At 40.1% G+C, this 27,475-nt stretch overlaps 1 protein-coding gene across 2 annotated transcripts; it reads right to left on the bottom strand.

The window, feature by feature from the left end:
* Positions 1–27,076, bottom strand: rrm2 (ribonucleotide reductase regulatory subunit M2). 2 transcript variants are annotated; one of them, XM_062983659.1, is made up of 10 exons: positions 27,058–27,076; positions 15,705–15,776; positions 11,955–12,113; positions 11,695–11,811; positions 7,771–7,904; positions 4,663–4,757; positions 4,447–4,580; positions 3,471–3,575; positions 3,227–3,340; positions 1–786 (listed from the first exon to the last, which is right to left on the bottom strand). In XM_062983659.1, the coding sequence occupies exons 3-10, from the start codon at positions 11,994–11,996 to the stop codon at positions 634–636; spliced, it is 894 nt and encodes a 297-aa protein (XP_062839729.1). In that variant the 5' UTR covers positions 11,997–12,113; positions 15,705–15,776; positions 27,058–27,076; the 3' UTR covers positions 1–633. The 2 variants fall into 2 exon arrangements, with proteins under 2 accessions (XP_062839729.1, XP_003215473.3); XM_003215425.4 differs by lacking the exon at positions 27,058–27,076 and adding an exon at positions 17,246–17,650.
* Positions 27,077–27,475: the final 399 nt, after the last annotated feature.

Genomic DNA, 27,475 nt, shown 5'->3' with positions numbered 1-27,475 from the left:
TTCTACAATATTCAGATCCAGCAGCTAGATGTCTGGAGTTTTATTCAAGTTTTGCTCTTACATAAAATCTACTCATGCACTTTTTTCAGGAGTTGTACACATCCAAAAAGTTTTTCAGCACTTCAGCAATTTAATTTACATATAAGGAAAGAAAAATAGTATACTAGTGAAATAAAGGTAAGTTGCAGTCTAAAAGAGTTCATTCTAAACTCATTCCTAGCCTTTCTCTGGAATTGAAGGCCAGACCTTTAAAGTGCCACGTTTATGTACAAACTAAAAAAATACTGAATAATAATAAAAAAAACCTAATACCTGTTACACAGGATCTGTAGTTTTCCCTACAACCCATACACAAGGACATGAATAATCACAATTTTCTAGAGAATCCTCATACTATTTGCTTTGTTGTTGACAAGTAATGGAACGTGCCAGTTCAAAGCTCTGGTACTTCAGAAAATCAGAGGAAGTCATGTGTCAATGAAACATATGTAGCAGTGCTAGAAAACTGATTTCCCATTTTAGCTACATACACTATTCAAAAGTACCACCACAGAGTATAAGAACAGGATTCTTGAGGATAACAAGACAAATCACTAGCATTTCCAAGCCAGTTTTTTTAAAGTCATGTCTGGCTTAGAAATCTGCATCCAAGGTGAAAGAATTGTCTACAGCTTTTGACATCACTCCCATCCTCTGATATTCTCCGACACGCTTTTCAAAGAAATTAGTTTTGCCTTCCAGTGAGATATTCTCCATGAAGTCAAACGGATTCTCAGCTTTGTATATCTGAAAGAAATTGAGTTACAAATTTCAACATCTCAGACACACAGCCCATTCATGCCATTGTTACCATGATCCCAAATCATACTCAACCTTCCCCAATATGCCACTCCACATAGCAAACAGGATAATGGGATTTATAGTGTAACACACCATAAGTTTTTTTAATTTTTTCCATGTTTAACTCCATTTAATATATGTATTAATTGTAGTGTATTGGTTTTCATTATGAGCTGCTTTGAGTTTCTTTTTTAGAGAGAAAAAGCGGGATACTATTTATTATTATGAGTGTCAGAAGGAAGACTTAACACCTGTTAGCTCCTACTCCACAGCACCTGGATTTATTTTTTTCTCTTTCTATATCTTCTTTATTTCTCATGCATATTGCATGTATGCCCAGCTCCTTCATAGCTTAAATTCCAGCTAAGTGACTTCTTAAGATGAATGTGATCACTCTTCCCAAGCAGGCCTCTCCTTTTGTCATTTCTCTCCGGAGCTTTCCTGTGATGCGAGCATGGCAAGCCAATTATGTTGGAAATAGCAACCTCCCAAGCATTACACTATTCATTAATGTATAACCTGTATTTTATGTGTATGTTGATTTGCCAGTTTAACTGTACCTCTTTGCTGTGGGAAGAGGTATAGACATGTAATTGTATTGAACATTTTCAGACTTAGGACTCAATTTTTGTAGTCTGATTCACACCTCATCGGAGGTGGAAGTCTGCTTTACACCTCAGTGGATGTCTGTTTCCTCATACACCTCAGTGGAGGTGAATGCATGTTGCTGTTTTGGACTTCAGTAGAGAAGTATGACTTATGGACTTCAGTGAATACAACTATACCTAAAGACTATGGATTAAGAATGATACCCTGTATACTCAACACACAGATAACTATATCCTATCTATAACTGAACTTAAATAAGAAATGTGCCTGTATGGTGAATTAATACAAGATGTTTGTGAGTAAACAAAATGCATTTTTTTTCAAATAAGACTGGTTTTTTTTTTTATCTGAGTGCATATTTTAAATTAAGAAGTTTCAAGAGTGTGTATATCTTTTGGGCAATTACAACTGCAACTGCCATTCAACTTCAAAGAAACAACCATCCTCTGTAAACCAAATATATTTTTGTAGTGGCATGTCTTTGTCCTTGGCACTTTAAAGACATGGTTCTTCAGTTTAACAGCTGAGTTACCTGTGGGCCATTACATGAATGCTTATAAATATCACTTATTCAAAGGGTTGACTTCTGACAAGGTCATGCTTTTCTTGACTAGTGGTTTTCAAAAGGTGGTCTCCACATGTTCATGGAGATTCATATTTACCAAACGGATATATTTTTCCTTTTCAATGATTGCTGTTTATTTCCAAAGGGATATGTGCCCAGAGACTCGGTGCAGTTATTTCCAATATCTTATGGGTACATTCTTTTTATTCATTCTGTAGAAAGGAGCTGAAACAATACCCACTCGTTATTCAATCCCAAACTTGGACAAACTTGCTGCTTTGGGCCTGCTCTGCTTTTCTGTCCAGAACCACAGATAGCAGCTGAATGCTATTCCAACATTAGTAATAAAGTGGTACCCTCCTCCTGAGGCTGGATCTACACTTCCCAATATCCCGGGATCTGATCCTAGATTATCTTGCTTTAAACTGCCAGATAATATGGGATCAAACCCTAGGATATAGGGCAGTGTAGCTCCAGCCTGAGGACAGCTGACTCCTTTTGAGCAGCCTTTCTACCTCAGGAGTTCAAGAAATGTCTTTTTTTATTACCTCTTACAAAACTTTTAGTAATTTCTCAGGAAAAAGGAAGTCCTGCTTGAGAAACCTCGACTTATATGAAACAACATAAACTGTGCAGACGAGAATCAGTTTTCTTACAATCTCCCAACTGTCCCTTGCTCTCCAAACACCTTCAGCCTGAGGTTGATCCTAGAAGGCTGATCCTTAATACTTTCAGTCAAGAGTCTACAACACGCACAAGATCATTCTGTACATAAATGCATTAAGTATGAACTCTTTCATTGTACATTTAATATTCAGTTGTGCACACCACCGGTGCTGCCCAGGTATGAATACCCTCTACCAGGTTAGTATAAAGCACCCAGATTTAGGACTGATTCAATATGTCTGCCATGCATGAAAGATACAATAGGTATGTCGTATCTTTCGGAATATATATCGGAAATAAATATGTAGGCAACAACCACAATCCCTAAATACGTTGTTATTGAATCCTATATGTACCATAACTTTGTGATGCATACCTGCCTAGAATTCATTCTGGTGGAATATACACAGAACTAAGAAAGTCTGTGCTACGTGTCACGCTTAATCACGACCTTCCGCTAACAAGCTAAAAAGCAACTGCTCAATGGTGGAAAGCAAGACCAAATGTAAACAAACTTAATGATTAGGCAAACTGCACCCAACTTACCTTGTTAAAACCCAATTCCAGTATCAGTCTGTCTGCCACAAATTCAATATACTGCTTCATTAAAGTGCAATTCATGCCAATTAGGTTTACAGGCAAGGCTTCTGTCAAGAATTCCTGCATTTAAGAAAATAACGTAAAACTTAGTATGCAGATACAACACAATTTAATGCCCTACTAAGTTTTAAAGCCTCTCAAGCTTTGATGAAGGGTCTTTTAAGCACCACCAGAAAGAACTGCCAATTACCTGCTCTATCCTGACAGCGTTTGTAATTATCTCTCTCACTCTTTCCTCTGATGGTTTGTGTACCAAGTGTTTGAACATTAGGCAAGCAAAGTCGCAGTGCAAACCCTGGGAAAAAAAACATAATTGGAAAATCTTTCAGAGAACAGCTGGAACAAGCTCTGTGTGTCAATTATCATCATCATCAGACATGAATAAACCCTACAAGCAACAGAAATCAATATCTAATAGATTTCATACATGAAAATATTTTCTACAATTCTCCGTCATTGAACTGATAAAGTAGAACTGAGTAATTCACATTCTCAGAAAGTGTGGGATTCCCAATAATTTCCCCATCTGCTGGAATGAATTTTTGATGGGAGTCAAGCAATCAAGATGGTATCCGATGGGGCTGATAATGGAAAACACCTCAGCTCACAGTAAAATATCCCATCCTACATCCCCAAGGGTCAGAGGACCTCAAACAATAAGGCAAGAAAAATGGCTGCCACAGTTCCCAGAAATGAAGATAATGGAGACCCCATAGCCATATTTTCCACTTTATGGAAACAGAAGTACAGGCAGTCCCCAAGTTACAAACACCTGACTTGCGAACAACTCATAGTTAAGAATGGGGGTGAGACGACAGAAAGCGAGAGAAATTGACCCCTATGAAGGGAAATTCACTCCTAAGAGTTATCATGAAAAAAGGTCTCATCTGAAGCTTCCACAAGCCAATATTTTCAAAATCCAATTTACTACAGGGACAAAAAGTGAGGTGAAATCTTCTGAACAGGGGCACAGACAGAAAAACAAACACCGCAAGGGTGGTCGATCTTCTTTATGCTAGCCAAAACTAGAGAAATGCTTTTGGCTGGAGTTACACTTTATAAACTTACCTGTTCTTACTTGTATACAAATGATGCTCAAGAACAAACATACAAAACATATCTTGTCCATAATCCGTAAAGCCCAGCTCTGGAAAAATAAGCCTCACCTCATCTCTACTGATCAGTTCATTGGAGAAAGTGAGTCCAGGCATCAGACCTCGCTTTTTCAACCAAAATATAGATGCAAAAGAACCGGAAAAGAAGATTCCTTCTACTGCAGCAAAGGCTACTACTCGTTCCCCTGTTGGGAGATAGTTCATAGTTGAGTTGGTCATTCAGATGTGTAAAATGACAGAAAAAGGTGCGATGCTCAAGGCACTCACCATAAGTAGCATGTTTGTCTCCAATCCACCGCATGGCCCAGTCGGCTTTCCTTTTAACACATGGCAAGGTTTCGATGGCATTGAACAGATATTCCCTAGAATAACATAATTATTATGTGTTATGAAAGAGACAATTAAGTTATTGCTTTTACATCCCACTTCCTGACCTTTAAGTTAGGTGCAACAAATCTAGATTATTAAAAAGTACTGGAACAAATGATACCCAGTGTAACTAAAGGAGTTTATTTATTTATTTACAGTATTTATATTCCGCCCTTCTCACCCCGAACGGGACTCAGGGCGGATCACATTACACATATAAGGCAAACATTCAATGCCTTAACATAGAACAAAGACAAGACAAACGCGGGGCTCCAAGCTGGCCTCGAACTCATGACCTCTTGGTCAGAGTGATTTGTTGCAGCTGGCTGCAGCTGGTTGCTCAACAGCCTGCACCACAGCCCGGAGTTTGACTGGAAGGTAAAGTTAAAGGCTTTCCCCCAACATTAAGTCTAGTCATGTGCTCATCTCAATTTCAAAGCCGAAGAGCCGGTGTGGCCAGCATGACTGCTTGGAGCATCATTACCTTCCAGCTGGAGCGGTACCTGTTGATTTACTCACACTTGCATGTTTTCGAACTGCTAGGTTGGCAGAAGCTGGGGCTAACAGTGGGAACTCATCCCTCTTCCCCAGATTCGAACCTCTGACCTTTCAGTCAGCAAGCTCAGCAGTTTAACCTGCTGTGCCACTGGGGGCTCTTTGATTGGAAAGAACCCCATAACATTATATTCTTATGTTAAGCTTTTAATATAACTGACAGCAGGAGAAAGGACCTTTAAATATTTTTGATTACCACTCCAATAAGCCCTCACACCATATACTGATTACCGTGTTTCCCCGAAAATAAGACCTCCCCAAAGAATAAGACCTAGCAGGGGTTTGGGGGGATTGCCAAATATAAGGCCTCCCCTGAAAGTAAGACCTAGCAACTGAGGCTGCAGCAGAGTTCCATTGGGAAGCATGGCTGCAGGGCAGAAGCAGCACTCATTCATACACCGGAGGGAGGGAGGGAAAGTGCTTGCTTTCTGTGCCTCCCTCCCTCCCTGCCTTGCCTTTCCTTGCCTGTCCCCCAGCCGAGGCTTGAAGAACCTTCCGTGGCTGCTGCCGTTTCTTCCTTCCTTCTGTCTCCCTCCTGGCCATGCTGCCTTGCTTCCCATAAGCTTCTGATTGGCTCCTGGAGCCAGGGCAAGGGAGGGTGGGAGGGAGGGAAGGAAGAGGGCTTTCGTCCTGCTGCTTTTGCTCCTTAAAGGTACAGGACGCATTGGGATTCTCCTCTCATCTTCCTATCCTATGCCATGAAACTGATTATTTTATATTATTATTCTATTGCCATATTATTATCATCATATTCTGTTACTATTATTATATCCCATTATTATATTATCCTATTAATATATTTTAAATCATTATATTATATTTTTCTATTATTATTATATCATTATATTATTATTCTATTATATTTTCATATTATATTATTATTCTGTTATTATTAAATTCCATTTTATATTACCCTATTAATATATTTTATATCATTCTATTCCATTCTATTATTCTATTATATTATCCTATTATTATATTATTATGCTATTCTGTTCTATATCCCATTATTATATTATCCTATTAATACCATATTATTATCATTTTCTGTTATTATTATATCCTATATTATATTATCTCATTAATATATTGTATATCATATTATTATTATATTATCATATTATTATAGTATATTATATTATTCATCATTCATGACTACATTGAAACTAGAATAGAGAGAAATCAGCGTGGAAACCTTGTGAAACCTAAATTGCAAGAGGTACCATAGATTGTTGTACATGTAAATAATGGTAGTAACAAGAAATTCTTGATAGGATTCATAGTTTGTCTGGTTATGCTGGTTTGTGATGACAACTACTTTACAGTATATAATAAATGTTCATTTTGTTGTTCAACAATAAATGTGAGCTCTTCTTCATGGAAAAATAAGACATCCCCTGAAAATAAGACCTAGTGCATCTTTGGGAGCAAAAATTAATATAAGACCCTGTCTTATTTTCGGGGAAACAGGGTAGGACTGGAGGGATATGTACTATTACTAGTTGTAGTAGTATTATGTTTATTTATACTCCGCTTTTTCTCAAAGACTCATAGAATAATAGAGTTGGAAGAGACCTTATGGGCCATCTAGTCCAACCCCCTGCCAAGAAGCAGGAAATCGCATTCAAAGCACCCCCGACAGATGGCCATCCAGCCTCTGCTTAAAAGCCTCCAAAGGAGCCTCCACCACAGTCCGGGGCAGAGAGAGAGTTCCACTGCTGAACAGCCCTCACTGTGAGGAAATTCTTCCTGATGCTCAGGTGGAATCTCCTTTCCTGTAGTTTAAAGCCATTGTTCCGCGTCCTAGTCTCCAGGGCAGCAGAAAACAAGCCTGCTCCCTCCTCCCTATGACTTCCCCTCACATATTTATACATGGGTATCATGTCTCATCCCAGCCTTCTCTTCTGCAGGCTAAACATGCCCAGCTCTTTAAGCTGCTCCTCATAGGGCTTGTTCTCCAGACCCTTGATCATTTTAGTTGCCCTCCTCTGGACACATTCCAATTTGTCAACACCTCCCTTCAATTGCGGTGCCCAGAATTGGACACAGTATTCCAGGTGTGGTCTGACCAAGGCAGAATAGAGGGGTAGCATAACTTCCCTGGATCTAGACACTATCTTCACAATGAGACTCAAAGCAGCTTACATTAAAAGCATTTCAATACAATTTAAAATCTCCTGAGATCAAAAACAGAATTAAAAATCATTGATATTAAAAAAGGGGCCATCTCTGGCTCACAGAGATGTATTATTACCCAAAGGATTAACTATTTATATTTTTTACACATTTTACAACTAGGTACCTTTTACACTGCTAGGTATGTAAAAATCCCACCCTCATCTCTCTCAAAACATGAACCAGTTCGAAACCATGCATGATCTCAGAAATCCATGGGGGGGGGGAAAAATCAAAGTCTTGAAGCATGTGTGCATTCATCTGAGAAGTACTAACCTCTCTTTGGGGTCTTTGATGTAAGTATCAATAAGTAAACTGTACATTTCCGAATGGATGTTTTCCATGGCAATCTGGAAGCCATAGAAACAGCGAGCTTCTGTGACTTGGATTTCTTGGCTGAATCGCTCCACCTAGAGGACACACAGCATTGTACTTTTAAGTTACAAGGTATCTTTCCAATTTTATAGGAAATGTACATTGTTCTTTGTTTTTATGGCTGTCCTTCACCAAACAGAAAAAATACAAAATACTAGCAAAACATTGCTGTTTTTGAAGCACAGTTAAAATATACATAGCACTAGTAAAAGACAACAGCAGGACATTGCTCTTAGCTGCTCTTTTTATGCAGGAGGACATTTGCCATGATTTATTAATACCTTTACAATGTAGTTGAACCCAGCACAAATAGGGTTAAACAGAATAGAACACAGCCTAAGATTTTCTCTATTCCCAGAATAAAGAAGGGACAGCTTTCACATGAAAGGTTTTGAATCAGCAGAAATTTATAGAACAGTCTATTCTGAATAAGCTATGAGGCAATAGTTGCATTATATTATTACAGAAGACTTTCCATTAACTGGAACTTAAGCAACCAGCCAAAAAAAATTGAAGAATACTTTAGATTTTTAAAACAGTTTTTATCATGCACTAGACTATGCTACATTAAGATTGTTTTTATTTGTCTCAATTTACTTTCATTTACTGTATTTCAACAATATGAGCATCAAGTAAATACAGAGGTTATGGTACAGTATGGGATATAATATTAGTTGGGACTTTTAATAGTGACTCTAAACCAGAAACCACATTGAGTCTACTGTATTTTCTATTTAGTAATCAAAGGCCGGATGGATCTACGCTGCCATATAATGCAGTTTCAGAATGCAGTTTAATGGCATTGAACTAGATTAACTGGCAGTGGAAACTCATATGACACAGCTAAATGAAGGTAATCTGCATTCTGAAAATGCATTATATGGCAGTGTAGATCCAGCCTCAGATGCAAGTGCTCCTTTGTAGCTTCTTCAGCAAATTGGGAAACACACCAAGAAACTGAGTTAATTATGGCTTCCTGTTGCATCTGAACCAAGAAACCAAGTTTATCGCATCTGAACAAGTTAGGATGTTATGCAATGGTTTGAAGATATTATTTCCTAAGTTCCTTTTTCAGAAGCCATTAACCAAGAAGGAATAAACGAGCCATTGAAATCCACAAGCATGTGGACAATTTCAACAGAAAAGAAGAAAACCATGAAAATGAACAAAATCTGGCCACCAGTATTACAAAATTCTAAAATCAGGACAGTAAACAAAGAACAAGACTCAGAAAAAAGGGGAAATCCAGACAATAAACAATCAGGACCAGCTAATACCTCCCAACAAAGGATTCCCCCAGGCAGTAAGCTGCCAGACCTTGAAGCTGCAAGGCCATTTAATGCTAATCAATGTGGCTAATTCCACTATTCACATTTGCCTCAAACAGACAAGAGTTCTTTCTCCCACCCTGGACATTCCAGATATATAAACCCCACTTGCCTAGTTTCCAACAGACCTCACAACCTCTGAGGATGCCTGCCATAGATATGGGTAAATCATCAGGAGAGAATGCTTCTGGAACATGGCCAGACAGCAACCCAATAAATGAACTGTGTGCTAAACTGTAAAACCTACTCAGATTCTTAAAGTGATATATTATCTTAATGTAGTCTTAATATCAATTCTGAAATGACTGAAAACACTAAAGCCTAACGTGCATTTTCAATAGTGTTACTTGAGAACCAGGAATAATTAGTCCTGGACAAAAGGAAACTCAATAGCCATATCCAGTCCTTGTTTACCTAAAACCCTGGCATTGAAAGGCAGAAGGCAAACACAATATATCATTTGTTTAGGACTTCATTTTTCATTTGCCAGGCTTCACCAATGCATCCCCTGTATGACTGCCATGACTCATTTGCGAGTGCACTGTATAATGATATCAAATCATTAACTGCCCCCAGTAATAATCAGCTTCATTTCTTTGGTAAATCAGTCCTACACTGCATTTAGTTTCATCATAGGGACCTGAAGTTCCAAACATGCATTTTTAACCAAGTGGCAAAAAAGGAAAAGTTCGGAATCATAACTGCCAGTAACTGACAGCAAGAAAGAGGATTATTGGTCTAGATGCATTTCCCCATATGTTCAGGCTATCAGTACTCCACGTTAAACAGATGTTCAGTGGGCCTCCTGACAACCTGAATATCTGTGCGAAAAATGTCACACCTCCAGTGTAATTATACCGGATCTTTTAGCTGAAAAATTGCAAGTTTCATGACATTTATAATTCTAGATAAGCCACTGGATATGTAGATGGCATTGGAAAGGCTGGAATTCACATCTCTGGAGGCACAGAAACAGCAGCAGAGGAAGCTGGCAGCCCATGGAAGGAATGTGCTAAGCAAATACTCAAGAGCAACAGCAGAGAATATGAAATCAACTCATTTAAAGAAGTGTCTTTTTTTGTATTAGTGATTAAAACCTCCTTAATGCCAAAAAAGATGAGACATTTCTAAATTATGTTCCCTTAAATCATTGATTCCAAAAAGTTTCCATGAGTTTGAATTATGTTTCTCTGGTTCCATGTTTCAACTTATGAACCTGAACAGTCAAAATAGCTCACTTCATATGAACCTGATTAATTCTTTCCGTAGTTCTAAGTCACTATTAGCCATTCAAGCAAATCTGTTCTCGAAACAGGACAAAGGATGATTTCCTGCACTCGTATTGTGACCTGCTTCAAATAAACTCTTCCTAATGAGATGCGCACTTGTTGGTTATGTGTAAATGCCTTCAATACACCTGTCAACTTGTGATGACCACATGAATTTCACACGGTTGCTGTGAGTTTTTCAAGCTGTCTGTCCATGTTCCAAAAGCATTCTTTCCTTATGTTTCGCTCACATCAATGGCAGGCATCCTCAGAGGTTGTGAGGTCTGTTGGAAACTAGGCCAGTGGGTTTTATATATCTGTGGAATGTCCAGGGTGGGAGAAAGAACGCTTGTCTGTTTGAGGCAGGTGTGAATGTTGCAATTGTTCACCTTGATTAGCACTGAATGGCCTTTCACCTTCAAGTTCTGGCTGCTTCCTGCCTGGGGAATCCTTTGTTGTGAGGTGTTAGCTGGCCCTGATTGTTTCAAGCCTGGAATTCAACTGCTTTCTGAGTGTTGTCTTTTATTTACTGTTCCGGTTTTAATTTTTTTAATACTGTTGGCCAGATTTTGTTCATTTTCATGGTTTCTGTTGAAATTGTCCACATGCTGGCGGATTTCAATGGCTTCTTTGTGAAGCCTGACACAGTGGTTGTTATTGGTCCAGCATTTCTGTGTTCTCAGATAATATGCTATGTCCAGATTGGTTCATCAAGGATTCCCCAGGCAGTAAGCAGCCAAACCTTGAAGCTGAAAGGCTATTCAATGCTAAATAAGGTGGCCAACTGAAACATTCACACTTGCATAAAACAGACATGAGTTCTTTCTCCCAACCTGGACTTTCCACAGATATATAAGCCTCACTTGCCTAGTTTCCAACATATCTCATTACCTCTGAAGATGCCTACCATAGATGCAGGTGAAACATCAGGAAAGAATGCTTCAGGAACATGGCCATACAGCCTGAAAAATGACAGCAACCCATTGATTCCGGCCATGAAAGCCTTTGACAACACAATTTCACTGGGTTATCTTAGCCAAGTACTCGGATCACTTTGCCAGTTCCTTTCTGACTTTAAATGGTCATGTTTAGAATTTGTGGGAAATGTCATTTTAAGACTATTTTACAGCCACATGTAAAATGAAGCATTGTGAAATACTTTGCTTCTGACTTTAATCTTAAGACTAAACTAAGTTCGGGTTATGAAGAGATCCAGAAATTAATCTTACCAAATTTTCGTTGACAATGCCATCACTTGCAGCAAAGAATGCCAAGATGTGTGAAATGAAATACTTCTCGTCAGGTTTTAAGGATTCCCAATGCTGGAGATCTTTAGAGAGATCCACCTAAATGTAGAAATCAGTCAATGAGCACAGAGTAATGCATATATTTGAAGTACACCTTGTCAAATTCCCTCTCCTAATAGCATCAAACGTCCGCCAACACATACGTCCACCAACACATAAAGGGGGACGTAAGAACATCCTACCTCTTCTGCTGTCCAAAATGAAGCTTCTGCTTTCTTGTACATTTGCCAAATGTCATGGTACTGAATGGGAAAGATCACAAAGCGGTGTGGATTATCCCGAAGAAGTGGTTCATCCTGTGCATTATTTGAAGGAAGCTGCTTCCCTCCTTTCAATGCATCCTAAAGAGGAATGAAATACAAATTAATACCTTGTCGAAAGCTTTCATGGCCGGAATCACTGGGTTGGTTTTAATTTTTACAGGCTGCATGAACATGTTCAAGAAGCATTCTCTCCTGACGTTTTGCCCACATCTATGGCAGGCATCCTTAGAGATTATAGATAACTCCCACTTGCCTAGTTTCAAACAGACTTCACAACCTCTGAGGATGCCTGCCATAGATGTGGGTGAAACGTCAGGAGAGAATGCTTCTGGAACATGGCCATACAGCCCAGAAAACTCACCGCAACTTACAAATTAATACCAGCAACTGCAGAGCTTGGCCAATAAATCTTGTTTGCCAACACTTGGCAATTCCATTCACTCAGGGAAATCCAGCCTATTATATCACAGCACTCACTAACCCCGTATACAGGAGAGCCTATATGCTGGCCAGATTCAACATTATGCCATCCCCGCTTCATAGAAGAAGACTACCGAACGACAAGAGGCTCTGTCTCTGCAGCTCAGGACAGCTGAACTCCATCCCACATATTCTTCTCCACTGCCCACTCTACCAGGAACTAAGATCAAACTTGCTACTGCAAGCTATAAGATTTTATGAAACACCAGTCAGAGCCAGACAAACTAATCATGCTTTTAAATTCCCAAGAATTTAACTGCTGCCTCACAGTGGCAAGGTTTCTAAACAAAGTCTGCAAATTAAATGTTTGACAAACATGAAGTTTTTCTATTGTATAATATACTCTGCATCTTACACTATCTTGATATACATATATGCCAATAAAGGCTTCTTGGAAATTGAATTGAAAAAGCAATTACCTGAAAAAAGCAAATGAGAAGGAATAATGTTGCAGTAGAGAAATTGAAACAGAGAAGGGAATTATGACAGGATTTGCCATATAATGGCAATCCTCAAGTTACAAATGACTCCTAGTTAAGAACAGGAATGAGACAACAGGAAGTGAATGTACATTGCACTTGTTTCTTATATCCGCTTATTTTATGATGCCTATATTTATTATTGATGTACTGATTGTTTTTTTTTTATGTGATTTTGATATGTTGTAAGCTGCTTTGGTTCCTATGAGGGAGAAAAGTGAGATATAAAGATATAAAGTGAGAGAAATCTACCCCAGGAAGTGAAATTCACTCCTGAAAGAGTTTTCATGGGGAAAACATGTCTCCAACTGAAGTTTATCACCAATCCTCGTTTCTACAACAAGCCAATTTTTTCAAAATCCAATGATCAGAGGGACAGAAAGTGAGGTGAAATATTCTGAACAGGGGCAGAAAGAAAAACAAACACCACAGGGTTGTTAACCCTTCCCTATACTATCTATCTAAATATGGCTGGAGTTACACATGTACATGCTCCAACTTAAAAATTCAACTTAAGAACAAACCTACAGATCCTATCTTGCTCATAACTTGGGGACTGCCTGTATTGCAAACCAATACAAAAGCAGGATGCCTTCCTCACACTCATTTGGGAAGACAATACCAGAGTGTAATGCCATTTTCAGCATTTTTCTTCTCAGCACTACAGTGAAATCGAGGCTCTTCTGTTAAAACAGTTGTTCCGTTTAGGACAGTTTCATAACTTACAATCAGAAGTTTGCTTATTATGTTTACACAGACATGGTTTCAACCATCTGATGGGAGGGATGGGGGGGATGATTGCAAGAGCAGCGCACACACCCCTCAAGGGAACTTAATTCCTAGCGCTTAAGTTATGGTCTTCAACCTTTTGTCCCCCATAGTTTTGGGACTTCCACTCCCCGATGCTCCTGTTTGTTTGGCAAAACAACAAAGATCCTGGGAGTGAAGCCCAAATCATCTGGCGGAACAAAGGCTGAGAAACACTGTGTTAAACCACATCAAGATTCTGAATTTAGTAGACATCCTGCTATCAAATGAGTGAGGAACATGAGGGCAAAATATTTTGCTCAAGCTTATTCAAGGAACATTAAACTATATGATTATCCACTCTTGATGCAAACTCTCTTACAAGTCTTTTTATTAGAAACAAAAGGGCAGGATAAATATGTTTTGAATAGGAAATATAACGAAGTAACATGTTTAATGAAACTTAAGTGTCAGTTACCTTTTCTTTCCTTAGAGCAGCATCAGGATACTTGGATTATTTCTGAGAACCAAATTAGCCTAAAGACCAGATGCTGCCTGATCTTGGAAACTCAGCAGGATCAGCCCTAGTTAGTACTTGGATGAAAGACAAATCAATGAATACCAAGTAATGGGGACCATGTTTCAGAGGGAGAAACTGGCAAAACCATCTCTTGAGTATTCCTTCTCCAATAAAACTCTATGGGGTCACCATGACTGGCAACTTAAAGGAACAGACATATTTTCATAGCAGGGTTGTCCATCCTAGTGGTCACACCTAAGGCGCAGACATTATCCCTTAAGTCCTAAAAGAAAGATCCTAAAAGTAGCTCATCCTAGAAATTCCAAAATCCAAAACACTCCAGAATCAAAAGCTGTCCGCCTAGGTGATTGAGGTAGTGCTACCTCTGCTTTTCGATGGGTCAATATACACAAAACTTCCATGCACAAAATTCCCCTCAGTCTATGCGTATAAGGTGTAGCTGAAAGATAAATGTCCAGATATTGTTCTTCCTTCCAAAATGAGATCTCAATAGGTACATTAATATGCAAATACAGGTACTGACAACTTTGTAAAAACAATCAACAGTTAACAGTGTGTATTATAATATCTTACCGCTCATCACACTGTCACTTTACAACCATTCTTACCTAAGAGACTGGTTTGTGCAATCGCTTATAATTGGGACCTATATTTTATAAGCATTTTATGCTGTAGCCTTTATTTATACTAGCACTTTAACAACATCCCCTTATAACACTGCCCTGAGTCCCTTCAGGTGAGAAGGGCGGGATATAAATATTAGAAATAAATAAATTATAACAACAAGTACTAGCATTACTGTACTTTGATCACCTTGGTATATCATTTGTCATCATTTTACCTTTGCTTTTATCTGTGTTTTTTTGTTTCTAGGTATTGAATGTTTGCCTTTGTGTTCTGCTGGAATCTGCCCTGAGTCCCCTCGGGGAGATAAGAGTGGAATACAAATGAAGTATTATTATTATTTTTTAAAAAAACATCCAAAATAGTTCTGGTCCCAAGAATTTCAGATAAAGGATACGTGACCTCTATGTTTAATCATTAAAAAACCTGAAGCACTTCGAAAGGCTTGTTATTCAACCCAACCTCCAGCTGCAATCCTATTCCATCCCTCCCAAAATGAAAAAATAAAACAAAATATCCCTAGTGCCAAACATTTCAGATAAGGATTACTTAGATAACCTATATTTTTTCTTCCCTCTAAAAGCTGCAGCACCTGGAAAAGGCCTGTGATTCAACCCACCCTCCAGCTACAACCCAACTCCTCCCCTCCTTGTTTCCTCTTCCTTTCATTTCAGGGCAGATTTGGCGCCAAACTGGAGGGAAGGGGAGAAAGGAGTCCATCAGTCCTGCCCCCCAGACCTGGAGGAAGAGGCAGGGATTGAATCAGCCACCCTGGAGTGTCCTGCAAGGAGAACTCACCGCCTCAGACTCCTGAAAGATCTTCCTTGCCGCCTTGGAAGCCAGAACCCGAGTAGAGCTGAATGAAGGAGGCTGCAAATAAAAAATAAATATTGTCGAAAGCTTTCATGACCAGAATCACTGGGTTACTGCGAGTTTTCCCGAGCTGTATATGTAGAGCATATTATGAGAACACAGAAATGCTAGACCACTCTAACAATCACCATGTCAAGACTACTACACAGAGAAGCCATTGAAATCCACAAGCATGTGGACAATTTCAACAGAAACGAGGAAACCATGAAAATGAACAAAATCTGGCTCCCAGTATTTAAAAAAAACTCTTAAAATCAGGACAGTAAATAAAGAACACTCAGAAAACAGGGGAATTCCAAACATGAAACAACCAGGGCCAGCTAACACCTCCCAACAAGGGATTCCCCCAGGCAAGAAGCAACCAGTCCTTGAAGGTGCAAGGCTTTTCAATGCTAATCAAGGTGATTAATTGCTACATTCACACTGGCCTCCAACAGACAAGAGTTCTTTCTCCCACCCTGGACTTTCCAGATATATAAACCCCACTGGCCTAGTTTCCAACAGACCTCACAACCTCTGAGGATGCCTGCCATAGATGTGGGCGAAACATCAGGAGAGAATGCTTTTGGAACATGGCTAGACAGCTTAAAAAACTCACAACCGTGTGTGTGTGTGTAGGTCAAATAAAAAGTGAGCAAAACTGTGGGGCTGACAGGAAATGAGGTTGCCTTTAGGTGCAGCTACACTGTAGACTTGTTGCAGTTTGACACCACTTTAGCTGCCAGGGCTCAATCCTGGGAATTGTAATTCAATGAGATCTGGCAGAAGAGACTACGGCCCTCATATAATTACAGGTCTCATGATTCCATATCAGTCATGGCAGCTCAAGTGGAGTCGAACTGTATGCATTCCACTGTGCCCGTTTCCTATGGGGTGAGGGAACCGCCTTGGGCACACAGGGAGAGGCTTCAATAAAGGAGGCTCCTGGCGCCTGAAAAGTCGAGGCAACGTTTTACAACAGATGCATTTCCCTCATCGCTTGGCAAGCACTACAGGGGCAAAATGAATTAAGACTTTTAAGGCCTTCCTATTTCCCCTTCCACACACTTTGGGAACCCCTATAGGATCAGAAGAAACAAAAACTAACTGTGGTATTAATGCAGCCCGCCTCAATATCCAAGACTTCCACCATGCATGGCTTGAAAATATTCATTTTTAATATATTGGACGTCATTTTATACCCACAGATTTTCTAATCCAAACCCCAAGAGCATACCAATGACCTCCCGTAGCCCTAGGATGTATCTACACCGTAAGATTGATGCGGTTTGACATCACTTTCTTTGCCATTGATCGTGGAAGTTGTAGTTTGACAAGATCTTTAGCTTCCTCTGGTAGAGGTACAAGTGTCTCACCAAAGTAAAACTACCCGATTCCATAGCAATGGGCCTTGGAGGTTAAAGTGGTGCCAAGCTGCGTTAATTCTACAGTGTAGATCCCCCCAAATGCTTCCTTCCTGTACTCACTGTGTTCTCCTTGTCGTTCAAAGCCAATTTTTTCAGAGGCGACAAGCTGGATTTGGGCTGTTGCTCGTTGCGAGCCGAAAACGCATTACGGCTGGCCAGCATATTTTCAGCGGGAAAAACGTAGAGCGGGAAGGCAAGCTGGAGCTTCTTCTGAGAGTTAAGTAATAGAGGAGAGGCGGCCGGCTCGTTTTGGCGGTTTATATCCCTTTCGAACATGGCGCCAGAATGCACCGACGGGCCAATCAGGCGGAAGGTGCGCTCCCATTGGTGGAACGAGCGGCTTCGGAAACGCGGGGAAGTCTGCCAGCGTTCTTCCCGCTCTGCGCCGCGATTGGCCGACCGCCGGGACAACAAAAGAGTCCCCAAGGCGCGAACTGCGGGCAAGAACATTCCTCCCGCCCCCTTCGCTCGCATTGGCTGAGAGAGTCCTTGAAAGAATCTCGGACCTGATTAGCCGCAGGAATGGTCTGTCACTGTGCCGCTTTTCCCATTGGTCAGGGAGAGACTCCCTTGGTGCTTGTTCTGCCTTGGTGTCTTGTCTATTGGGAGATTTGAGGGAAAGGTGCCAATTGAGGATTACTTAAAACTGCATTTTGTTTCGAAAGAACCGTTTATTTCTGTGGGATGGCTCGGGAATAAATGCCAGTGTAGAGAATCATGTAAGTAAACTGGTAGATGTGGGAGATGCTAAGGAAATAAATTTCAGGACTTGATCAAAGCACCGCAGTTGTTTGGCATGGAAGCAACACCCTGATTGGGTTGCTGTGAGTTTTCCAGTCTATATGGCCATATTCCAGAAGCATTGTCGCCTGTTCGGAGGTGTCAGCTGGCCCTGATTGTTTCTTGTCTGCCCAACAAAGGATTCCCCCAGGCAGGAAGCAGCCAGGCTTTGAAGCTGCAAGGCCATTAAATGCTAATCAAGGTGGCCAACTGCAACATTCACACTTGCCTCCAACAGACAAGAGTTCTTTTTCCCACCCTGGACCTTCCACAGATATATAAACCCCACTTGCCTTGTTTCCAACAGACCTCACAACCTCTGAGGATGCCTGCCATTGATGTGGGTGAAACGTCTGGAGAGAATGCTTCTGAAACATGGCCATACAGCCCCGAAAACTCACAGCAACCCAGTGATTCTGGCCATGAAAGCCTTCGACAACAAATTCCCTGATTAATAAGTCTACATAGGAGTAAACCTGGTAGAGATCACAGGTCCCAAGTAAAGGTGTGCAGAGTTAGGATGCATCCACACTTTTAAATTAGCTGCTCTGGCTATGGAATCCTGGGAGTTGGAGTTTAACAAGGTCTTTAGCCTTCACCAAAGGCTGGTGCCTCACCAAAATATCCCCATGAAACTGTATCACTGAACAATTAAAAGTCAGACTGCATTAATTCTACAGTGTAGCTGCAGGCTTGATTTTGCAGTAGGAAGGACCTGGTTTAAAAGCAAAGTGTGAAGAAAGAAGGCCAAGCTGCCAAATCCACTTTCTTAGGCCCCTTCCACACAGCTGAATCAAATCCCGCGTTTTCTGTTTTGAACTGGAATATATGGCAGCATGGACTCAGAGAACCCAGTTCATTTCCTAATTGGCTCTACCATTAAAAAAACATGGGAAGGTTGAAAATTGCATATTTTCATTAAGAAAAATGGTACTGTTCCATAGACTGGAGGAAATAATGTGTAGTACTGTACTGCCCTCAGCCACAAAAACAAAGTTTCGGGAGTAGAAAAACTACTTTCAAAGTACAGTAGACTCTCGCTTATCCAACGTAAATGGGCCGGCAGAATGTTGGATAAGCGAATATGTTGGATAATAAGGAGAGATTAAGGAAAAGCCTATTAAACATCAAATTAGGTTATGATTTTACAAATTAAGCACCAAAACATGTTATACAACAAATTTGACAGAAAAAGTAGTTCAATACGCAGTAATGCTATGTAGGAATTACTGTATATATGAAATTAGCACCAAAATATCACGATGTATTGAAAAGATTGACTACAAAAATGCGTTGGAAAATCCAGAACGTTGGATAAGCGAGTGTTGGATAAGTGAGACTCTATTGTAAGTACTGTACCACACAATTAAACAGGAAATAACACTTTCAAAGCAGGAACAGAACATTTTTCAAATTTTGTTACGTAGTGTATTAGGTTGGAGACTTATCCACACCACAAAATGATAGCAATGTGGTCCCACTTTTACTGCCATGGCTCCCTCCTACAGAATCCTGGAAATGGTAGTTTAATGAAGTGCCGTAATCCCTTGATAGCTGCTGGAGTTTTCTTCCAGGATCCCTGTGGATCCCAAAGTCAGGATCCCTGTGGATCCCAAACTCACATCCTTCTAAACACAAAGTAAAGAAGTAAATGGTGTAATTTTATAGACTGGAAAATCAAGAGGGATTGAATCTATATATAAAAGGCTTGGATGTTTTAATGTGTGTCCAGAATTCATGGGGGCAAAGAGGCCACTGTATTTGAAATTGCAGTCAGAGAGCTCTGGTGCCTCACCAAACTACAAATCCCAAGATACAGCCGTGGCAGTTCAAAATCAAATCAAACTGCGGTCATTTTGTAATATGGATAGAAATCTAAGGCCCCTTCTACACTGCTATATAATCAGATTATCAAATCAGATAATCCACATTATCTGCTTTGAACTGGATTATATGATTACGCTGCCATATAATGCCATTCAAAGCAGATAATCTGGATTTTATATGGCAGTATAGAAGGGGCCTAACACAGGCACACACTGCCAGTGTCCTCACTGAAACTCTGGAGACAAACTATTGCCAAAATAGAAACACCAAAAGGTAGTTAGCTTTTCCATTTCACATTGATACCTCTAGTTTCTTACAACCTAAAATGGTTGATATTAGCAAGCAGACCATTGAAAACTGGTGGAGAAAAAGGCAGGATTGCCAGAGTGGAAGCCAAAAGGCCACTGCTAGCAAAGACAAAGGACCCTTCCACACAGCCATATAACCCAGAATATCAAGGAAGATAATCCATAATATCTGCTTTGAACTAGATTATCTGAGTCTACACTGCCAACAGTTCAGTGTGTTTTTATACAGCTGCATGGAAGGGGCCAAAGGCTTGATTTTCCGTTTCTACCAGTTCCCCAATCTTGCTTGGATGAATAAGGGTATTATGAACAAAATGAATGAGGGTATTATGTAATTTCTGGTAAAAACCCACCTTGTCAAGAACAAATGCTTGCCATCAGCACCTTCTAGTCAGGAAGCAAAAAAGTGCCCTTGGGGCTTGCATTTGCTGGGAATCTTATAGGGTTTGAATGCTCGTTGTTGACAATGGAGTCAGAAGTTGTTACAGGTCAAGGGTAATAATTCCTCAACATTCAGCCATGGCAATTAAAGTGGTCTCAAACTGATTTAATCCCACAGTGTAGCTATACCCCAGTCTCCTCTTTTCTTCTAGCAAAAGAAGCATCTTGTATTATCTGCACAAATCCATTGTTAATGTTGTTAATTGTAATTTCATTGTTAATGTAATTTCAGCTCTCATTTAATGCAGTGCTGTACATGAGAGTCATGTTCATCCTGGTGGCCTCAAACCAGAATACCTGTGTTCATTTAGCATGCAGTTATTTCTCTCTGACCCTCTTCATGTCCACAATTGACAAGCAGTGGCTCTGTAATTGTTCAACAGCTTGGCTGCTCAATGAGGAGGAAGCCTGCCAACGTTCACCATATGTGCATTCTATGATGAAAAGGGAGCTCTTGTTTCTGAGCATGGCCTTTCCGACAGTCATCTGCTGGTTTTGTAGAGCTGAAAGGAACCCAACTGCAAAACAAGATGGGTTCAGGCCTAAAAAGAGCACAATCTCATTGAGCAGCCAAGCTGTGTCAAACAATTAGGGAGCCGCCAGTATGTACATGTGTGTATACAGAAACATCACTCTCGGCTTCTGTGAAGATTCCATCAGCGTTGTCTTCAAAAAGTCCTGCAAATCTCATGGGAAGACAGGTAGACACATGTCAGCATTTTGGAAGAAGCAAAGGTCACAAGCATCGAAGCCGTGATTCTCCACCATCAACTTTGCTAGACTGGCCACGTCTGAATGCCCGATCACTGTCTCCCATAGCATTTCTTTTAGTCTCAGCCCAAAAATGGAAAATTGAAGGTCAGTGGACAGCAAAAGAGATTTCAAGATGGGCTTAAAGCTAACTTCAAAAAATTTGGCATAAATACTGAGAACTGGGAAGCCCTGGCCTTGGAGCCTTCTGACTAGAGGCCAGCTGTTCCCAGCAGTGCTGCGGATTTTGAAGAGGCACAAATAGAAGATGAAAGGGAGAAACGTGCCAAGGGATCCAGAATAGGTTTCTACAATCGCTTATGGAACCAGCGCAAAGATTGGAAGACCATCGTACTCGGCCATGAGCGACAACCTGTGAGATACACATACACACATACAATTGTGCTTTTATAGAGAGGGATAGAAGGAACATTTCTTGCCCTCCCACTGGACTGAAACCTAGCTTTTTCCTCTCCTGTCATCTTACACTTTGCCATAAATATAATATATAGCAGTCTTCTGTGTATTTTTAATCAGAAAGGAACCCTTTCTTCTAGTCCATTTTACTGCATACTTTCTAATCGCGTTGAGGATTGCAACCTCAATTTTTAATGCCCAGCATGAAAAGCCCTTCATATATCAAAGCAGTGTACATAAAGGATGAGGAAGATAGAAGAGCCAACATATAAATATAATTGCGTACTATTTTGTCCTTTTAGAGGAGAAGGTTTTTTAAAACTTCAAACAAACATCTGTTGAGTAAACATAAATCTTCAGTTCAGTTTTGCGATAAAAACACCCTTTCTATCAAATTTATTGCATACTTTTACCTCTTTAAACACTTTGTCCCTTTTAAAAAAATTATACTAAGTATGCATGTTCAACCAGATTTGAAAATGCATTTTGGGGGGTGGGATAATTTCTGGAATTTATGTCTGAGATTGAAGTTAATTAATCACAAGCTTCACCTAACTCATCAATGTGTAATTAGCTTTCGTTGCTTTTGTCTTTTGCATGCAAATGTTTCCTAAAAGTATTGTACATTTCAAAACAAGTTGGAAGGGAAGGTGAGCATGGCTTTTTGGAACTCTGGTTGAGCAGAAACCGGGGACCCTTCCACACAGCCATACAACCCAGAATATCAATGCAGAAAATCCCACAATATCTGCTTTGAACTGGAATATCTGAGTCCACACTGCCATATATTCCCATTCAAAGCAGATAATGTGGGATTTTATTCAGCAGTGTGGAAGGGGCCTGGGTGCACATAGTATATAGTAGTATTTCTATAGTTCTATGGAACCGCAGTGGTTCAATAGGTTAAACCCTTGTGCCCACTGAACTGCTGACCTGCAGATCTGAAGGTCAACAATTTGAATCTATGAAACGGGGTGAGCTCCCCTCTGTCAGCCCCAACTTCCATGCAGGGACATGAGAGAAGCCTCCCACAAGATGATAACACATCCGGGCATTGCCTGGGCAATGTCTCTGTAGATAGCTGATTCTCTCACACCAGAAGCGACTTGCAGTATATTCTCAAATCGCCTCTGATACAATAGAAAATGAACATTTAAAGCTTTTTACCTTCTGACGTCCAACGTAAGAATCCAGCACAAAAGTTCAAAGAAAGTAAGACAGGGTTATTGGTCTATTTTCCATTTCAAACTTTCCTAGGCCTCTCGCTGTGGTTATTTGCTAATTTCACAATCGACATTACAACTTCAGAGCTTGGAAATAAAGTGAAATATGTTATTCTGGGAGCTGGCAGCTGTACAAAAACTGCTAAATTTTTGTTTACTTATTTCTCTTTAAAAGATGTGTTTTGAGCATCACACGGGGGAGATCCAGGTCTGTTTTTGAATTTTAAACCCATTTTCAAAAATAAGGATAGGGACAGTGCAAAACTACAACTCCCAGGATTCCATAGCATTGATCCATGGCAATTAATTCTATACTGTAGTTGCCCTCCTGGCTAAGAAACCCTATGATTCATGGATTCACCACAAGTGAACAAGTAACAGAATCATACAGTTAGAAGAGACCACAAAGTATACAGCTCATTTTTAGTGTTTTTTATTTGGGATTCAGAATGCATTCCTTAGTCGTTTCCTCCCCAGCCTGTATCTTCTCTCAAAAAGCAATCCTCCTGTATCTTGAAGATAAGAGGACTACCCTTCCATTTATTTTCAGATTGTACATCTCAGTGCCTTCTGGATTATCAGTTTTAGTGGTGCTGTCAAAATGCCATATTCTGCAGAAGGTCACCAGATGTTTTTCTTTGGCCCGTCTAGCCTTGACTTGCCTCATTGCTCTGAACCACCTGAAAGCACTGGACTGTTTCACTGAGTTCTGCCTCAGGCATGGCTCTTCCTTCCCTCCCTGGTCATTCAGTACTTCAAGCTTAGAGGTTGAATGTCCAGCCAGAGGACACCATCTGCTACACATGAAGCTTAGCTAAATGTAGAGCATAATTAAAAGTTATTATGTGGGTCTGCTGTATAAATACATATCCTATCGAAGGGTCTCATCACATTATGTTTGTTAAGCTTTTCAGCATATGTCAAAAAGAGTTAAAGAATGACCATTAGAAATCATCCAACCTGCATATCATACAGATAAACTCATCTGGTAGTGAGGAACGCTTGTGTGTTGTTCACCCACTGATTGATAAGCACAACAACTAGCAGACCTGGTCTGCTGTCACATTATCAATAATCCCAATAGTTTTTCTAACAATTTCTAGCTTTTTTTTTTTAGTAACTGGAGCCTGGAAATTTTAGTTTTTAGCTAAAATTGCTCCCCTGATTATGCTAGGGATTTCTGGGAGTTGTAAGCAGAAAGAATAACTTATACAAACTCTGTGTTGCTGAAGGCTTTCCTGGCCCAAACACGAATCAAGGGACACGAAAGGCACTGCAGACTCACTCAACCAGAGAAGTCAGCCATAGCAGAGCACTTGAGGAACCAACCTCTGGACACAGCATATTATTTGAGAACACAGAAATGCTGGACCACTCTAACAACCACCATGTCAGATTACACAGAGAAGCCATTGAAATCCACAAGCATGTGGACAATTTCAACAGAAAGGAGGAAACCTTTATGAAAATGAACAAAATCAGGCTACCAGTATTTTAAAAACTCTAAAATTAGAACAGTAAATAAAGAACAACACTCAGAAGACAGGGGAATTCCTGACATGAATCAATCAGGGCCAGCTAACACCTCCCAACAAAGGATTCCCCCAGGCAGGCAGCAGAAAGGCTTTGAAGCTGAAAGGCTATTCAGTGCTAATCAGGCTGGCCAATTGCACCATTCACACTTGTCTCAAACAGACAAGAAGATTTCTTACTCCTACCCTGGACAGATATATAAACCCCACTTACCTAGTTTCCAACAGACCTCACATCTTCTATGCCTGCCATAGATGTGGATGAAATGTTAGGAGAGAATTCTTCTGGAACATGGCCATACAATCCAGAAAACTCACAGCAACTCTTTACAAGCTCTCATTTATTGCAATATGGTATTAACTGATTTGGAACAAATTTAAAAAATCATCTTTTCTATGCTTAAGTTATACATTGATTGCTTCCATTAATGGATTAAAGTGAGTGGCAAATCAGGACTGACTGCAGTGAGTGAAAAGTTTAAAGAAGCTTAGCAAGGTAACACAAGACTCAAATATGCACTCTTAAGAGATGTATTTGATATGAATTATCATTATTGTTGTCATTGTTGCTGTTATGTTGATTATGATGGTTATAATTATTATTATTATTCGTCTTACCCACCTCTTCCTATGGATTGAAGCAAGAAATAACAACAACAACAATTAATAATAATAATAATCTGTATTTATCCTTGACAAAATTAAAGGAAAAGCTGACAAGGAGAAGACCTGGCTATGGCTCATGAATGGGACCCTGAAGAAGGAGACAGAAGGCCTGATCCTTGCAGCCCAGGAGCAAGCCATCAGAACAAATGCAATTAAGGCCAAGATCGAAAAATCAGCTGTTGAACCAAAATGCAGACTGTGCAAGGAAACCAATGAAACCATTGATCATATCCTCAGCTGCTGTAAGAAAATCACACAGACACACTACAAACAGGCACAACTATGTGGCCCAAATGATTCATTGGAACTTATGCTTCAAATACCACCTCCCTGCAGTAAAGAACTGGTGGGATCACAAACCTGCAAAAGTATTGGAAAATGAACACGCAAAGATACTGTGGGACTTCCGAATCCAGACTGACAAAGTTCTGGAACACAACACACCAGACATCACAGTTGTGGGAAAGAAAAAGGTTTGGATCATTGATGTTGCCATTCCAGGTGACACAAAAAACAACAGGAAAAACGCAGCCGCTATCAGGACCTCAAGATTGAACTTCAAAGACTCTGGCAGAAACCAGTGCAGGTGGTCCCGGTGATGATTGGCACATTGGGTGCCGTACCAAAAGATCTCAGCCAGCATTTGGAAACAATAGACATTGACAAAATTATGATCTGCCAACTGCAAAAGGCCACCCTGCTGGGATCTGCACGCATCATCCAAAAGTACATCACACAGTCCTAGACACTTGGGAAGTGTTCAACTTGTGATTTTGTGATACGAAATCCAGCACATCTATCTGTATTTATAGACTGCCCTATCTCCCCAAAGGGACTCAGGGCAGCTTCCAAACATATGGCAACCATTCAATGCTCAAAGAAAACTATACAAAACTATACATCAAGATGATATAAGCAACCTTACTGTAACTTAATAAACAAAACGACAACAAACAGAATAAGACTAACAATGAAAAAGAAATAAAAATGAAATAAAACATCATAAATTCCAAAACCCTTGATAAAACATTAAAAAGTGTGTGTGTGTGTGTGTGTGTGTGTGTGTGTGTGTGTGTATATATATATATATATATATATATATATATATATATATATATATATATATATAACAGTGTACATCAAAAGTACTGTACAACAGAGATAGCATCTAAAATTACAGAACTCTAATTAAGATACCTAACCAGTTAAAAGAGCATAACATCAGTTTAAAGAGTTTTCTGTATTAAAATAACAAAATCGTACTTTTTAAAATGATCTGGATAAGTCTGTTGGAAGAGACTGGTCTTTAGTGCTGCTTTAAATTAACCAGCTAATGAATCTCTTCCTGAAAACCACCCCACAATTTGGGTTTGGCTGAAGGACCCAAATTGTGGGGTGGTTTTCGGTTTTCGGGAAGTTCTCCGGGTAACAGTTATCAGTCCAAACTTAACTGACTGAAATAAATGCCCCTAGAAGACCTGTATGGGGTGGATTACACAGAAAAAGGCCATCTCGTCAGATAACCTGGACTCAAAGCATGTTGGGTTTTAAATATAACAACGATCACTTTGTTTGAGCCCTCAGTGACGCAATGGGTTAAACCCTTGTGCCGGCAGGACTGCTAACCAATAGGTCAGCGGTTCGAATCCAGGGAGAGTATGTGAGCTCCCTCTGTCAGCTCCAGCTCCCCATGCGGGGACATGAGAGAAGCCTCCCACATGGATGGTAAAACATCAAACATCCAGGCGTCCCCTGAGCAACATCCTTGCAGACGGACAATTCTCTCACACCAGAAGTCACTTGCAGTTTCTCAAGTCGCCCTTGACACAAAGAAAAACCCCTACTTTGTTTGCACTTTGTCCAGAAACTAACTGACAGCCAATGGAGTGATTTTAATATAGGTATATTAGGATCGCTTCTAGATGTACCTGTAACCAATTCTGGAAGAAGGTGATTAATCCCCTTTTTTCTGACTGCTGTGCCTGGCAAGCACTGTGTCACAGGAGGGATAGGTTTGAGTTAAAATAGCAAACTGGTTTTGCATTTTTCATTCCAGCTGGTTACTCTTTAGCTCACTGAAGGGGAAGAGGAATGTAACACAAGGTCACTGGAACCATTAGTTCAATAAACTTACATTGTGGGTTTAGAAATATCCCACAATCTGCCCAGTTGCTTAGGTTACAAAAATGTTCATATTTCAAGGACCAAAGCATCTGGCCCTACTTGCCTGGCAACTTGTGTTTCCTGTTAAAGTCACCAAGATACCTTTGAAAAGGATCAGTTTTGGGCAATTACTACATGCCGCTACCCACCAACCAAGATTGAATCAGAATGAAAGGCTTGTGC

Source organism: Anolis carolinensis, chromosome 1 (genome assembly GCF_035594765.1).
Source record: "Anolis carolinensis isolate JA03-04 chromosome 1, rAnoCar3.1.pri, whole genome shotgun sequence".
Taxonomy (NCBI): Eukaryota; Metazoa; Chordata; class Lepidosauria; order Squamata; family Dactyloidae; genus Anolis; species Anolis carolinensis.
Note: the sequence above shows the minus strand (reverse complement) of the source record. Positions and strands in the feature narration are given on the sequence as shown.

Excerpts from the sequence above, each read along its gene's own strand:
- rrm2 (XM_003215425.4), bottom strand. The coding sequence starts at position 17,635 with ATGTTCTTGCCCGCAGTTCGCGCCTTGGGGACTCTTTTGTTGTCCCGG. Across the intron at positions 11,812-11,954 it reads CATTTTGGACAGCAGAAGAG|GTGGATCTCTCTAAAGATCT; the intron begins GTAGGATGTTCT and ends TTCTACATTTAG. Across the intron at positions 4,581-4,662 it reads AGACAAACATGCTACTTATG|GGGAACGAGTAGTAGCCTTT; the intron begins GTGAGTGCCTTG and ends ATCTCCCAACAG.